Below are 15,464 nucleotides of genomic sequence, written 5' to 3' on the forward strand. Positions count from 1 at the left end.
GTCCATGCCTTACTCAGCTCTGTGTGACTCCCATTCTTTCTTTTCTGCTTCCAGACCCTCAGAATCTCTATGTGATTTTCATGTCTCCCACATAATGGTTTTCCTTGATTCAGAGAGGGGTAAAGATTCTGTTCTCATTCTGTTCTGATTAATTACCTCGAACAGTAAGTATTCTTATCTAACAAAAATTACTACCTTTATGTAGGGTGGGATAATCATATGTCTCAACTGTATACTTAACCTTTGGTCACTTTTTACCTTCTTTACAAATTTTGTGAATTTTGAAATAGAACAATAAAGTAGAATCTGGACTATTATCCGGGCTGAAATTGTTCTCTACAATTTCTCCAATTTCCTCCCTGCTTCTCCATTCAACCTACAATTTACTTTACTAGGCAAGCCTCTTCAAGTTTTCCACCTACTTTCTATCTTCTTTTTCAACTTAAATTCTTCCCTTCTGCTCTTTCTCCCACTGAAAGAAGTTGTCTCACCCTTTAGATTTGACTGAATTGCTAAGAAAGCAATTCTCTTTGATCCTCCCTTGGAACCAATAAGGTGATTGCTTCATCATCTCAAATTGAATGTCTTTCAATGCTGAACCCAGAGCAGAAGTATCACAAATTCTACCAGATTAGGGGATACCAGTCAGATCTCATCCATCTTTACACATACCATACACATACACACAAAAATATATAAATATATGTGTTGTATACATTCAGGCATATGTATATGTATACACATATACAGAGCGAGTAAGCTAACTAGTTGCTAAAATAGCCTAGAAAAGGAAAGAAGTAAAAAACAGAATGCATGTAATTATTATTAAGGCGAATCATAGAAAAAAAAAAGACCACTCAAATGAAGAGATGGTATGGGAATTCCCTTTTGCTTCTGATTTTACTTGCCTTAATAGGAAGGAATTGCATTCCTCCCTTCCCTTTATAACTTTTTTGTAAATTGTTGTTGTTATGCTGTTTTCCATATTAGACTACTTGAGAATAGGGAATGTTTTTTGCCTCTCTCTGTACCCTCAATATTCAGTACAATGCCTAGTATATAGTAGGTGCTTAATCTGGTGGCTTTTTTTTCTTTTAACTTACCTGTCAAAAGAGGGCTTCTCTCCATAGTCAAAGGCATCCCGCAACTCTTTCACAAGGTTAGCCTGGCCTGCAAGTCGAAATAGACCTTTTTCCTTTAGCCCCCACTGTCGAATAAAATCCACACATTGTTCTACTAACACGGGGGCCAGGAAGTTCCCATATCTCTTCTCAAAACAGATGGTTTCTTCCAGTTTCTGTCCAAAAATACCTGGAAGGACACAAAACCAAATATCTCTGGCAGTAGGGTAAATAGCTCTGCTTATTTGTATGACCTTTAACATGTGAGAAAGAAATTAGCTTTATTATAAGCAGCATTCCATTTGTCTCTATCAACCCAAAGAATTGCTCATAAGCATTTTCAAAGAAATAATTTTTCTCTGTTTTTTTAAAGTGAGTCCTCAACAACTGGGGAATCGTTCAATAAGCTGCAGCTTATGAACATAATGGAAAATATTGCATTCTAAATCATGAAGAATTTAGGGTAACTTGGAAAGATTTATGTAATCTGATGTAGAATCAGGACAATGATCACAATAAAGTACAGAAAAATAGCAATTACAACATCAGAAATCAGATCAATTGCTGAGATGAATCATAAGAGAGAAGAGTATGTTCCTGTGATTACAGAGAACTGGCAGAATTTTTGAAAAATCACCATTATGATAGCTGAAAAATATTGTCTATCCATATTTACTATCTGCTTTCACCCATAAGACATTCTTAATATGTACTGCTTTTCTTCCTTTGTATTTAAGTATAAGGATGAGCAGATTTAATGGGAAGGACACTGGCGTACTAGTCAATACTATATTCCCAGATATTCAATATCACATTGTAGGGTTTGATCAAAGAAGCTAACTTAGTCAAACTGAGACTTGTTAAAAGACCTTAATTTAAAAAGTACAAGGTCTCCTACTAATGGCTTGTTCAATTATTTTTTTTTTAAATGGGATTAATTAGGCATTTTATTTCCTAATTTGTTAATCCAGGTAATTTTTATTTTTGTAAATATTGATTTTGTTTAAATTGTCAGGTTTATTGGCATATAATTTGGCAAAATATTTCCTGATTTTTAAATTTGTTTTTCATTGGAAGTGATTTCACTTTTTATACTGAATATTTGATTTTCTTTCTTTTTTAAAAATAAAATCAAATTAATCAATGGCTTATTTATTTTAATAATTTTTTCATCATTTTCCTTGTTTTATTAGCACAACAGTTTTTTTTAACTTTCAATTTTGTTAATATTACTTTTGATTTTCTGGGTTTCTAATTTGATGTGTAATTGGAAAATTTAAACTTAATGAACTCTTTAAGAAAAAATCCCGAGGGCAAGATAGATTTACAAGTGAATTCCAACAATATTTAAAAAAACAATGAATTCTAATACTATATAAATTCTTTGGAAAAATAGGTGAAGAAGGAGTCTTACCAAATTCCTTTTATGAAACAAATATGGTGCTGATACCTAAACCAGGAAGAGCTAAAAGAGAGCTAAAAAATTATAGATCAATTTCCCTAAACGAATTTTGATGCAAAAATTTTGAACGAAATACTAGCAAGGCAATTCCAGCAACATATCACAAGCAGTATGCCCTCTGACCAAGTGGAATCTATCCTAGGAATATAGCGTTGGTTCAATATTAGGAAAATAATCGATATAATTGACCATATTTATAATATTATATGATTGTCTCAATCAAGAAATCATATAATTATCTCAATAGATGCTGAAATCTTTTTTTTCCTATTCTTTGTATATGGAAGCCTTATTTTCTGGTGTTTACCAAGTTGAAAATAACAATATTTATATTTTAAATGGTACTGAATTTGTGAATGAGGAAATTTAATTGTTTTAAACTAAATTAATATAATTAAAATTCTTGTATATAAACGTCCTCTTCTTTTGCCCACTTCCTTCCTGGATGCCCTGATTCCAATGATTTTGAGTAATTCTGACTTTATTCTATAACACAGAATCAAAAGTCATGAATATTATGTTCATTCAATTTTAAAATGTCCTCTGCTTTTGGAATTACTTTCAATAAACTTTCCTTAGGAATTTCCAAACAGCATTCAGTACCTGCTGGGGTTTCTTTCATATCATTGCTTAGCCTTAGGTGCTCTCCATGAGCTCCTTCTTTTGTCTTCCAACTATCCAGGCTCCCTGAGAAGTCATGTCATAAACAGAATAATCTTATATCCTCCAAAGGAGGGTCTTTGTTAGGTGTGCAGGAAGACTCATGTGTAGGGAAGAAATGTGCCTTTGCATCCAACTCATTCTCCCTTTTTTCTTCATGGAAGCGACCAAGACATTCCTAGCAGGGCAAGTTTGGCTGTAGGGTCTCTCTCAGCTCCTGTACCCTCTTTCTCCTCTGATTATAGGTAGTTATTAACATAAGCAATAGCACACGATGGCACAACAATTGTCCTCTTGACTCTTGAATGACTTTTTTTTTCTAATGTTGAATGTAACCTATCAGGAATCTGGTCTAAGTCTGCACAGCTAAGAAAAACCTCATGTACATCAAATTGACAAAAATGAAAATGACAATTGCTGGAGAGACTTCAGGAAGACACTCATAATGGCATACCATTTATAGATCTTTAAATTGATATAGACATTCTGGAAAGCAATTTGGGGACAATGTCAAGAAGTCCATAAACTATACATTTTCAGCAATACCATTCCTAAGAATATACCTCAATGAGACAGAAGAAAGAAGGAAAGACACATTCTATCAAAGAATGGCTAAAAAAACCTATTATATATTAAGTATAATGAAACATTGCTCCTCAAGAAATGAAGTGAAAGACAAGACCTAATTCAAAGTAAAGTGAGCAGAACCAAGTGGCAAACTTATATAATAACGATATTATAAAGAAAAATAATTTTGAAAGACTAGAGAAGTTTGGAGAAAATCATAAAATTCCATTGACTAAAACCATAACAAATATAAATATAGGAAAATAACAATAGAATAATGTAAACTATCTCAAATGGACTCTCACTATGGCAATGATTATTCCTACTACATACATTTGTATGTAGTACATACATACAAATAATCCCATTCTCTCAGAAAAGTCATATATAAGCCAGTGAAGAATGATTCATTAGAATATTTTCCACTTGGCTGGCTGGTAACAGAAGAAGAGTTTTCAGAGGAAGAAGCTACCAGTCAAGAGTTGAGCAGGAGATTGAGAAGGCTCTCTGTGGTGGCTGGGGTCCTGCACGCCCCTCACTGAGACCAAGCTGGTCTGAAAGACTCGCCAGAAAGCTAGCCGAGCCCCAAGTGAAGGAGACAAAATATTCATGCCATCTTTGTGCTGGCTGGAGGCTGAAGAAAGCAGAGGCAGAGGATGACGGACAAAACCTTTGGATTTAGAGACATTCGGAGGGAGCTCTTGGAACCAAGCAGAGAGAGAGGCCTCAACTAACCAGGCTACTTTGGAAGGAGAAAATAAACGTTTGTATTTTTACCAGCGGGCTGCATTTGGGGTAATTATTGATCTGAACTGATACTAAGGCTGCCTCCAAGAAAACCTCCCCCTAAAAACCTGCCCTCTCCCCCAGGAGAACCATCTCATCTTATATATTTTAAAAGAAGAAGATCACCACATAGGGATTCACATCCCTTTATCTGGCAAGCTTCCTTCTGTTTTGTAATGAGTGGAGGAAGGACTTCTACCATCTTATTGGAAGTTTAGTATTTCTATATAGGAGAGTCATTCTTCCATGATTTCCCCATAGTTCACAAATGTCACTGCACAATTCTCTACATTCATCCATTTAAAGACAGATGCTAATATCAAAACAATAGCTTCTTTTCTGATAGGGGGGAAAAGGCTGCAACAAAGAAGTGTAACAGAATTTTTTTAGTCATGTTTGCTTTTTAATCATACTTAAATACCCACCTCCACCAAATGGTGCCCAAATGACTCTGCGAATAGTCTTTAGCCATTCTTCCATGTCATTCTGTGTATTAGCCATAAGGAGGTAGGTCTCATAGTTTGCTGTCATCTGATGTTGATCTTTTCCTATTAAAAAAAAAAAAAATAAAACAGTGACACATAAGCAATCTCCTCGACAAAATCTTGCCACCAAGAACTTCCCCTATAACCACTCTGACACACTACATGTATGATGCAAATACAGAAACTGTGCTATGCTAAGATCTGATTCTGACAAGTAATATATTATTTATCCCTGTCTGTTTTGAGTATAAGTATGAAATCAGCGTTTTTAATCTAAGTTGTTGACAAAGATTGTTAGAAAGAGCTAAGGGTAGAAATCTGATTTAGAAAATTATCTAAAATAGCAGATGTCTGAAAAAGAGATTAATAGAATTAGAATGCAAAAAAAGTAGAACCAGAAGTAAAATTAACTTGTCAAAATCAAAATATAAAACAAGATTCAAATAACAATGCAGGACTAAGAAATAGAATGGATGTTTTCATGCAGCTTGGGGAGATGGTTTTCAAATGTATACATGTATACATACATAAAGGTTCTACAAAACAAGAAAGCTGAAATTTACAGTGGAAAGAGCACCAGCCCTGACATCAGGAAGACCTGAGTTCAAATTTGATTTCACACACTTAACACTTCCTAGCTATGTGACCCTGGGCAAATCACTTAATCCCAATTACCTCGGGGGATAAAAAAAGGATGCTAAAATTTAAGAGAGGATATAAAGGCATAATCTAAGAATTTTAAATCTTCCAAAAAACAACATTTTAAAATATGCATGCATGCCATGTTTTGGGAAATTGTAAAAAAGTTGCCCAGAAATGTTGGATTTATAATACAAAGTATATGAAAGAATATATAGAATAGCAGCTGAAAGAAACCCCAAATTTAACTTAAAAATACATAGTAGTCAGACATCTATTATTCATTTTTTAAAAAGTAGTCAGTCAAGAAAAAATCTCATATTCTCAGTAAGTAAATGAAAATACTACAGCATTACTCTTTGATTATAATAAATAAGCACCAGAGAAATAATTTTTTCAGAAATTCCCAATAGTGAGAAAGTGTTTAATACATAAATCCATCAAAGAGATCAATAGATTCAAATAAGAAAAGAATGGATGTTTTTATGCAGCTTTGGGGGAGGGTAGTATTCAAAATTTTCTCTTAAAAAAATCATCTGAAAATCATTGATAAAGAAAGGAAGACTTCAATGAGTTAAAGAATCCAAGGAACAAAAGATATCAGGGGAGAAATCAATGGGAAATAGGGAAATTGATGGGAAAGAAGGAGAAAGAGGATTAATGTTTCATAAATAAAAATATTTCGCAAAAAATGTCATTTCTTTAGAAAAATCTAAAAATCCTAGGAATCCAGATCTCCTGATTATTGTTTTGCTCAGTGGTTTCAGTTGTGTGCAACTCTTTGTGACCCCTTTTGAGATTTTCTTGGAAGAGATATTAGAATCATTTGCCATTTCCTTCTCCAGTTCATTTTACAAATGAGGCAAATGGGGTTAAGTAATTTGTCCAGTCACATAGCTAATAAGCAGCTGAGGAGAGATTTAGTTGAGTTTTCCTAACTTCAGACCCAGCACTCTATCCACTGTACCACCCTAGCTGTTCCCGACAAAAACTAAGTATCTCAAAGAACTCCAAAAGAAGCAATGAATGAGAATATCAGAGGGAAATACCAGTAAGTTCCTTCAGTCATTCCACAATTACATAAAAAATTATTAGAAAACTAGACACTAAGAACAGAGACTATTAGGTGGGAATGAGGGGAGAAATAAATTCAATATGAACTTTGATAAATGTGGCTGCAACCAGTAGTTTCTTGGTCCTGGACAGGCAGAACCCCAGAAGGGAATAGTCTGGGGGAGCTCTCCATAAAGCCTGAAACCAACACAACCTTAGAATCCAGGTGGAACAGGTCAAGGCATAATAATATGGGAGATTACACAAGAATACTGTGTGTTGTATGTTTCCAGCTATAATTCAAGGGTAACCTCTAAGGTCAAAAAGGATTCAAACCCTTCCCCCTTCCTCTCCTGCAATATCAGCGAAACTTTTGGGCAAATCATTTAATCTGCCTGGGTTTCAATTTCCTCATTAGCAAAATTAAAGACTAATCCAGTTTGAGATCTATGCTTCTTTTAAAGAAAAAAAAAACTGGAAAGAGAATAAGTGACATAACGAAGGTAGAAAACTAAGTAGTGAACTCCTTGGACTAAAGACTGAAATAAACAGAAGTTAATGACCATGAAACAACAAGTGATTTTAGGATAAAATAAAAGGACTAAAAAATTAGAAAAACACAGAAAACATGCGCTATCAGAAGCAAAGGATTTGGGGAAAAAATTGAGGAGACACAATTTAAGAATCTCTGGACTCCCAGAAAACCATGAACAAATAAAAATTTTGCATATTACAATCAATTACAAAAGAAAATTCCCCAAATCATACAGAACCAGAAAACAAAGTGAAAAGGGAAAAGAAAACACAAAAAGAAACCAAATAAACAAACTGAAAACAACCAGGAATATCACAATCAAGATTTTCCTGGTTAAAAAAAAATGCCAGAAATGTTCAAAAAGAAAACATTCATACACTTGAAGAACCACAGTCAAGATCGTACTTGATTATGCTGAATCTACTGTGAAGGAACAAGTTCTGACTTCTGTTTGTATCCCTAGCATTTAGAACAATGACTGGCACTAAATTAATGCTTGTTGACTTCAAATGAAATCTTGATGAAAATATTATAAATTATATTACAGTTATATAAATATAAATAATAAATACTATTAAAAATGAAAGAAAAATGTTTATAGGGGAAAAAGTAGACCTTTAATAAAGGATTTTTTAAGAAGTTTTGATAAAATGCTAGGAAGAATTCTGGAGTGTGGATACAGAACATAGGAGAAACCTATAATAGATTTTTGCATTTGAACAACTACAAGGACCCTAAATGATAATGAAGAGCTTATATTTAAATACAAAGGGAAGAAACAGGATAAAAAAAAGACATTTACATGATAATTTTGTGTATATCTAAAAGAAATAACAAGTTGTGTATAGTAGAGTTACAGTTTTATGTACAATCATCTTTTTTATTGTACTGTTATGGATATATTTGTTTTATTCCACAAATTAAAAATAATATAAAACTGAAAAGAATCCTATTGTCTTCAAGGATCATAGAAGGAGCAAGGAAGTTAAACTCAGAGTTCCAATGGTGATTTTGCTATTTTGCTAACTTTAAGATAGGAAATAGACAGGAGGGGAAAGGAACATACTAGGAAACAAATTAGGAAATAAATAATATTAGTATTATTTCTAATAACTGTGGTTGTCAGAAGAAGAGTATTCAAACATAGAGAAGAGGATGAAGATAACAGGTATCCTATAAACCTTATTCTTATTTGAATGGAGCAGAGAATTAATAAATACACACACAGAAAAACACCTAAAAGTTTGATGTAGAAAAACATCAAACTCAACAATGAAACGTGTAGGAACAGGGTGAGTGAAGAAGGAAACTTAAGAGAAAATGTAGTATTGAGAAGGGAATATTCACAAACTTCAGTTTTGATGGGTGAATTATAAAATAGGGATCAAAATTAGAGAAAAAGTTTAAGAAATGATGATTGAGGTCTGGGCTGAAGAGGAGCAAAGGAATATTAAAAAAATTTCAATTACAGATTATCAGTGTTTACTAAGTTCCTTTTCTTTCCCCACATTCTTCCTTGTGGATTAGGACAGGGACTACTAAAAAAGGAAAATATAAGAGATTAGACAAGAGAAAAACATACAATAATGAGAATGAGATTAAGCTACCCATTAAACAAAGGAATATAATAGAATGGATAGAGCCCAACAATATGTTATTTTAAAAAACACTTTAAATAAAAATATTAGGAAGAAATTAAAAAATAGAGTTGAAGTAGGAAGTAATATACCATAGGAGAATTTTTAAAGTACCAACGGCAAATCATATCAAAAGAAAAGTAAAAGTAAATGTGTTTATTATAATATTAACAAGCTAAATCCTATCATTTTAAGATTTACAAAGTATTTTACATGCATAATTTCATTTGATTCTTAAGAGATATTAAAAGACTTGCTTAGGTCATTCAGCTAGTGTCTGAGAGACGAATGAAACTCAGATTTTCCTGACTATAGTTTTAATTATCTTTGTAGGCATCATAAATCATGAAATTATATTAATACTTATTATATAATTTAACATGTGGACAGAATAGCATAGCATCTCATAACTAATGATGAAATTAATCCAATTACAGGAAGAAATAGAAAACAACACTTAGCCGTAGATGTCAATGTTCTTTCAAATCATATATATATTTAAAGTACACAAGAAAGAAGTTAGATGCCTAAATATCAATATAGAAAAGTTAGATATGATAAATATCTGATAATTAATGAATGGTAATTCAAGAGATATGTATACTCTAAGCGTTGAAAGAGACATTTGCAAGAACAGATTGATCTAGAACATAAGAACTTCATAAACAAATGCAAAGCATAAATATTAAACATTCATATTTTATTGACCCCAACATTAAAATTATAATCAATCACAGGCAATGGTTTATCTGCCTACCACAATTCTCTTTTTATCCTAGACCATCTTACACTTAGCTGTCAAAGTGATTTTCCTAAAGCACAACTATGTCATTCCCTCTACTAAATAAACTCCAGTGGCTCCCTAGCACCACCAGGATCAAATATAAAATCCTCTGTTTGGTGTTCAGAGCCCTTCACAACCTAAGGTTACCTTTTCATAACCTAGGCCCATATTATTACTCTCTTCCTCCAAAGCCTCTCCCCCTCTACTCCATATTCTGGTATCTAGTGATACTAGACTCAAAAAATACTTCATTTCCAGACATCAGGCATTTTCCCTGGTTATCCTTAATTTGTGGAATGTTCTTGTTCTCATTTCCACCTTCATTAGCTTCTTTCAAGACCCACCTAAAACTCTACCTAATGAAGGAAGCCTTTTTTAAATTTTAGTGCCTGTATATAATAATATATAATATTGTTCTTTTTCAGTCATGTCTAATTCTTAGTGACCCCATTTGCGGTTTTCTGGGTAAAGAACTAGTGGAGTAATTTATCATTTCCTTCTTCATTTCATTTTACACGTGAGGGAATTAAGGCAATGTTAAGTGACTTGTCCAGGTTCACACAGCTAGTTTAGTGTTGGAGGCCAGATTTGAACTTCCTAATTCCTGAGCCACCTAAATGCTCTGTTTGTACTTAGTTGTTTGTAAATTGCTGCCCACATTACAATGATAATTTCCTGCCCTTCAATCTTGCATCTCCAACTACTTAATGGGCTGGATTTCACGCAGACATTTTAAACTCAACATTCCCCAAACTGATCTCATTATCTTTTAATAAACCCTCTCCTCTTCAGAACTTTCCTATTGCAGTCAAGGGCAACACAATCATCCCAGTCACTCAGGCTTGCAACCTAGATGTCATTCACAAAACCTCACTCTCACATCCTGTCTATTGCCAAGTCGGACCTTCAGCTCTTGGCTAGATTTCCTTTCTTTCCTCTGATACCATCATCAGTTTCATGCATCACCTCATGCGTATTTCAAGCATGGACAAGAATCATTTTGTTGGTTTCCCTGTCTCATATCCACCCTCCTCTCAACTATGAGAGTAATAACCCTGAAATATACATCTGACCATAATCATCTGCTACTCCATCAACTCCAGGGGCTCCTTATTATCCCCAGGATCAAATATAAAGTTCTAGGCTTGCATTCAAAGCCCTTCAAAACCTGCCTCTCCTCTCCACCTTTCTATTCTTCTTATACATTACTTATACATTATACGTTGGGATATAATAGCCCTGGCCTTCTTGATGTTCTTCAATAAGAAATCCTATTTCCTGATTCTGAGCATGTTTAATGCCCATCTCTTATATAAATAATTTTCTACCTCTTCATCTCAGCTTCTTGGTTATTTACTTAAAATTCTAGCTAAAAGCTCATCTATAAAACAACTTTTTCTAGTTTTCCTTAATGCTAGTGCCTTCCTTCTGTTGATTAGCTTCAATTTATACCATGTATATCAATCAAACATGGTTGTTTGCATGGTGTTTCCCCATAGGGTTGTGAATCCATTAGGAACAGAAGTCTTTTGCTTTTTTTGTGTTCCTAGTGTCTGCACAGTACACACAGTAAGTGCTTAATAAATGCCTGTTGCGCAGCTAACTAAATAGCAAAGAATACATATACTTCTCAATATTCCATATTACTTTATAAGAATTTATCAGCACTGAAGAATAGCAGAGTAATAATATAAAAGAAAGAAATAATACATATATTTTATAGACCGAAACTCAATTAAAATAACAACAAAGGAAATATGCACCTACACTTAAAGATAAGTACTGACATGAGAACATAAAAGGAAAAAACCTAGAAAAATAGATAACTATTATAAAGACAATAATGATGAGAAAACATCTAAACTTGAGGAATTAAATTCTCAGAGAATAATTTTATCTCTGAAAAAATATATTAGCAGACAGAAAAAAACAAAAAACCAAACAGATCAGCAAAATAAGCTTTCAAGTAAAAAAAAAAAAACAAAAACCTCCCGATTTAATAAATTAACAACTCCAAAACAAGTACAAATGAATAAATCTTGAAAATTTGAGGAAAAGGAGGGGAAAAATGACACAAAACTGTACAACTGATAAAATTTAATAGCATGAAATTTATAAACCAGTAAGAAACCTAATCAAGATTAATAGAGAGGAAAATCAAGTTACTAAAATTTTTAAAAATGAACAACAGAGATTTATAACACAGGAAATTTTCAAAATTGAAAGAAATCCCTATATATAATAATAATATACTAACAAAACTAAGAATTTAAAAGTAGATGAATATCTACCCTCATATATTCAAATAATAATATGCTTCCATTGAAGATGCCCTCAGTTCATCTATAGATAGGTAATAATATTCTTTTAGACATCTTTTTTTAGTATTAATAAGGTGCTAGATTCTCCACCCCTCTCCTTGCCATTGATATCTTCCTTTCCTTCTGTATACTGGTCATTCAACATCCTCATGAATGTAATCACCCCAGCATTGGTCTCCTCTCTAGAGCTGTTATTTTCTTTCTATTATCCTGTGTCAATTTTATCTCTTATTTAATCACTTTAGGATCTGTGATACTGGGGTCAAAGTTTGGTGGTTACACTATTCTTGATGGAGAAAACTGTTTATTAATTTTTTTCACAAACCTTTCTATTTTTCATCCCTTCATTGTCATCCTTGAATGTCCTTGCTATAGCTTTGTTTAGTTGAATATCTAGATGGGATGTCTGTAAACTGGTTTCACACTCTACTGCTCATTTCTGCTTTGAGATAATAGTGCTCATAATTATCCATCAATCTCTTAGTAAGATTTTACAGAGGAATTTATATTCTGTCCCATTGTTGTTATTGTTAGAACCTCTTTGGCAGAAAATCTGATGTTTTGTAGGCTTTTTTGGGATATTCTTGTTAGGGTAATTATTTAACATTGCTTTACTTTCTCCTGCAATTATTATAGCTGACATATTTGTTGTCCTTTTCTCTTTTGGTTTAAGGTTTAATATTTTAAATTCATGACATTTTTTCTTTTTTTATTATTCTTTCCTTTCTTCTCCCTCGAACTCTTCCTTTCCCCAAATTTTTATCTTAGTTCTGACTAGTCGATTTTTTCTCTAGTCACAATTAAGTCAGGTCATATTAGCATTTTCTTGCTTGTTAAATTTTTTGAGATGTTATTTAGTTCTCAGCCTGTCTAGTACTTACCATTTTTTCAATTATAGATGCATTAGGCTTTTTTATAATCAACAAATCTTTTACTTCTCATTTGTTCATGTGAAACATAATTACCATGTATTTCTGCCTATTCTCATCTTTTCCCACCTTTCCAGTGAAATTACAAAGAATCAGAATGTATGTTGATTTAATTTGGAGTATCTTATCATGTTCTTAGAATATCTTTTTCATTTTATTCTTTATATTAGTGCACAAGTTGAAATTTATCCATAGTACTGCCAAAAGGCCACAGAAAATTTCATGGTATATATGGTCATCACTGTAATATAAATACTAAATATACAATATATACAAATGTATAAAATACCCAAATTTACAAAACAAGATAAAATCAGTCTCATAAAAAATAAGCAAGCCCCAAATGAAAGTGCATGAAAGCATGAAAGTGGGGAAAACACTTGGGTCATATGAACCTATATGTAAATACTGTTATTTGTTCTTCAGTTATTTTAGCTATGATTACTCATTGTGACCCCTTTTGGGCTTTGTAGCAAAGATACTATAATAGTATTCCTTTTCCTTTTCCAGCTCATTTTACTGATGAAAAAAATTTAAGCAAAAGGGAATAAGTGACTTACCCAGGATCACACAGCTTATAAGTATCTGAGGTCACATTTGAACTCAAGGAGAAAGGTCTTCTTGACTCCAGACTCAGCACTCTACCCACTGTGCCACCTAGCTGCCTGATATGTTTATTAGATGTTTAAAAAACAATGAAACTCTATGCTACAAAAATTATTCTCAAAATTAGATAAATCCATTAAAATCCTTTTATGAGATGTATGTGGTGCTGATCCCCAAGACAAGGCCAAACAAAGCAGAAACACAAATTTACAGACACTTTTAACTAAGGAATCTTGATGCAAAATTTTTAAACAAAATTTTTTCAAGAAGACTACAGGAAAAGTCACAGAATATACTCTACTATGTTCAAATGGAATTTGTGGCAGTGATGGTTGCATATTAGGAAAACAATTAACAGAATTATATAAATGATGAAAAATAATAATAATGATGATTATAGTTAATACTTATGTAATGCTTACTATGTATCAGGTACTGTTATGAATGCTATATAAATATTATCTCTTCTATCCTCATAACAACTCTGGGAAATAAGTGCTATTATCTCCATTCTACAGATGATTAAACTGAAGCAAACAGAGATTAAGTGACTTGCTCATGATCACATAAATAGTAAGGTCAGATGGGAGCTCACACTCACTCTATCCCCTGCCCTTCCCACTCTCCAGCCCCCCGCCCTTATATATATTATTCCTACAGACTCATAAAAATACTTTGACAAAATGTAGCATGTCTTTGTGTTAAAAAGCATAATCATATAAGGATCTTCTTTAAAATATTGACTAACATATAAAAATCTAAGAACTAGCATTTTTACAATGAGATACTAGAAATTTTCAAAATTTTGACAAAGCTAGTTAAAAGCAGTGAGAAAAAGGAACACAATTTAAGATATATATTGACAAAGAGGAGAAAAATAATTGAAAAATACATTAAATATCTGGGATTCAATTTTCCAAGTAAATATAAAATACTTTTTTTTTGCAAAAATTAAGATAATTGGTAAAATAGTTCCTACTCATGGATGGGCCATGTCAATATACTAAAATGATGGAACCCTAAATCAACATTTAGTTCTATATTGTTGAAACTACCAATGGGATACTTAACAAAATGGGGTGGGGGCTGGGATTAAAGGTAGTAATGGAAAGGACATGTTTCCAGACACCATTATATTAAAAATTGAAAAAAAAATTATGTAGTACTGGTTAAAAAAATAGAAAAGTAGATAGCAGAATTGACTGGACAAGAAAACATCAAGAAAAAATGGAAACTATAGGCTAATGTTTGGTAAAAACTAAGAATATCTGTTACTGGGGCTTCAAAGAACTCCCTCTTTCTGGCATTTTCTAATTGCTGAGAAAATAGAAAAGCATTTAAGAAGAACTTAAATTTAGATCAGTATCTTACAACATATATAATAATAAGTTTACAACCTACATAAAAGTGACATCTTTTAAAAAATAGAGATGAACAGGATGAATTATCTTTAACAACTATCATTAGAGTAAGAATTCTTAAATGAAGTATAGAGGAGCTCATAAAAGATACAATTAGTTGTCATTCATTTTGAAAACAGCATATTTTAAATAAAATTATGTTAAGTCTTAAAGTTCAAATATTTCCATTTTTCCACAAGTAAAAATAATTTATGAATTTTACTTATAATAACTAAATTTAATTAAAAGCCTTCCCAAATAAGAATGAAAAGAACCAAATCATTACTTTTTTATCAGAGAAATAAAGCAATATGAAGTTATAAAAGAATGACTAATGCTTGAATTCATTAAAAAGAAGACTCAACTCATTTCCTTATTTTCCCCAATGAATTCCAGCATTCAGTTATTACTTTATGATTTCATATTGCTTTATTTCTCTAACTTTAGAAGATTATATTCATTGCCTCTTTATTAATATA

General features: G+C 32.4%; 1 protein-coding gene across 3 annotated transcripts in view; it reads right to left on the minus strand.

Moving 5' to 3' along the window:
• The window catches only part of ARHGAP24 (Rho GTPase activating protein 24), an 87,807-nt gene that overhangs the window by 18,119 nt on the left and 54,224 nt on the right, over positions 1–15,464 (minus strand). For all 3 annotated transcript variants that reach the window (XM_051963759.1, XM_051963760.1, XM_051963761.1), the window contains exons 3-4: positions 5,022–5,144; positions 1,104–1,311 (exon numbers count right to left, since the gene is read on the minus strand). In XM_051963759.1, coding sequence (XP_051819719.1) covers positions 1,104–1,311; positions 5,022–5,144 — 331 coding nt within the window. The remainder of the gene's footprint in view (positions 1–1,103; positions 1,312–5,021; positions 5,145–15,464) is intronic.

This window comes from Antechinus flavipes, chromosome 6, assembly GCF_016432865.1.
Source record: "Antechinus flavipes isolate AdamAnt ecotype Samford, QLD, Australia chromosome 6, AdamAnt_v2, whole genome shotgun sequence".
NCBI classification, from domain to species: domain Eukaryota; kingdom Metazoa; phylum Chordata; class Mammalia; order Dasyuromorphia; family Dasyuridae; genus Antechinus; species Antechinus flavipes.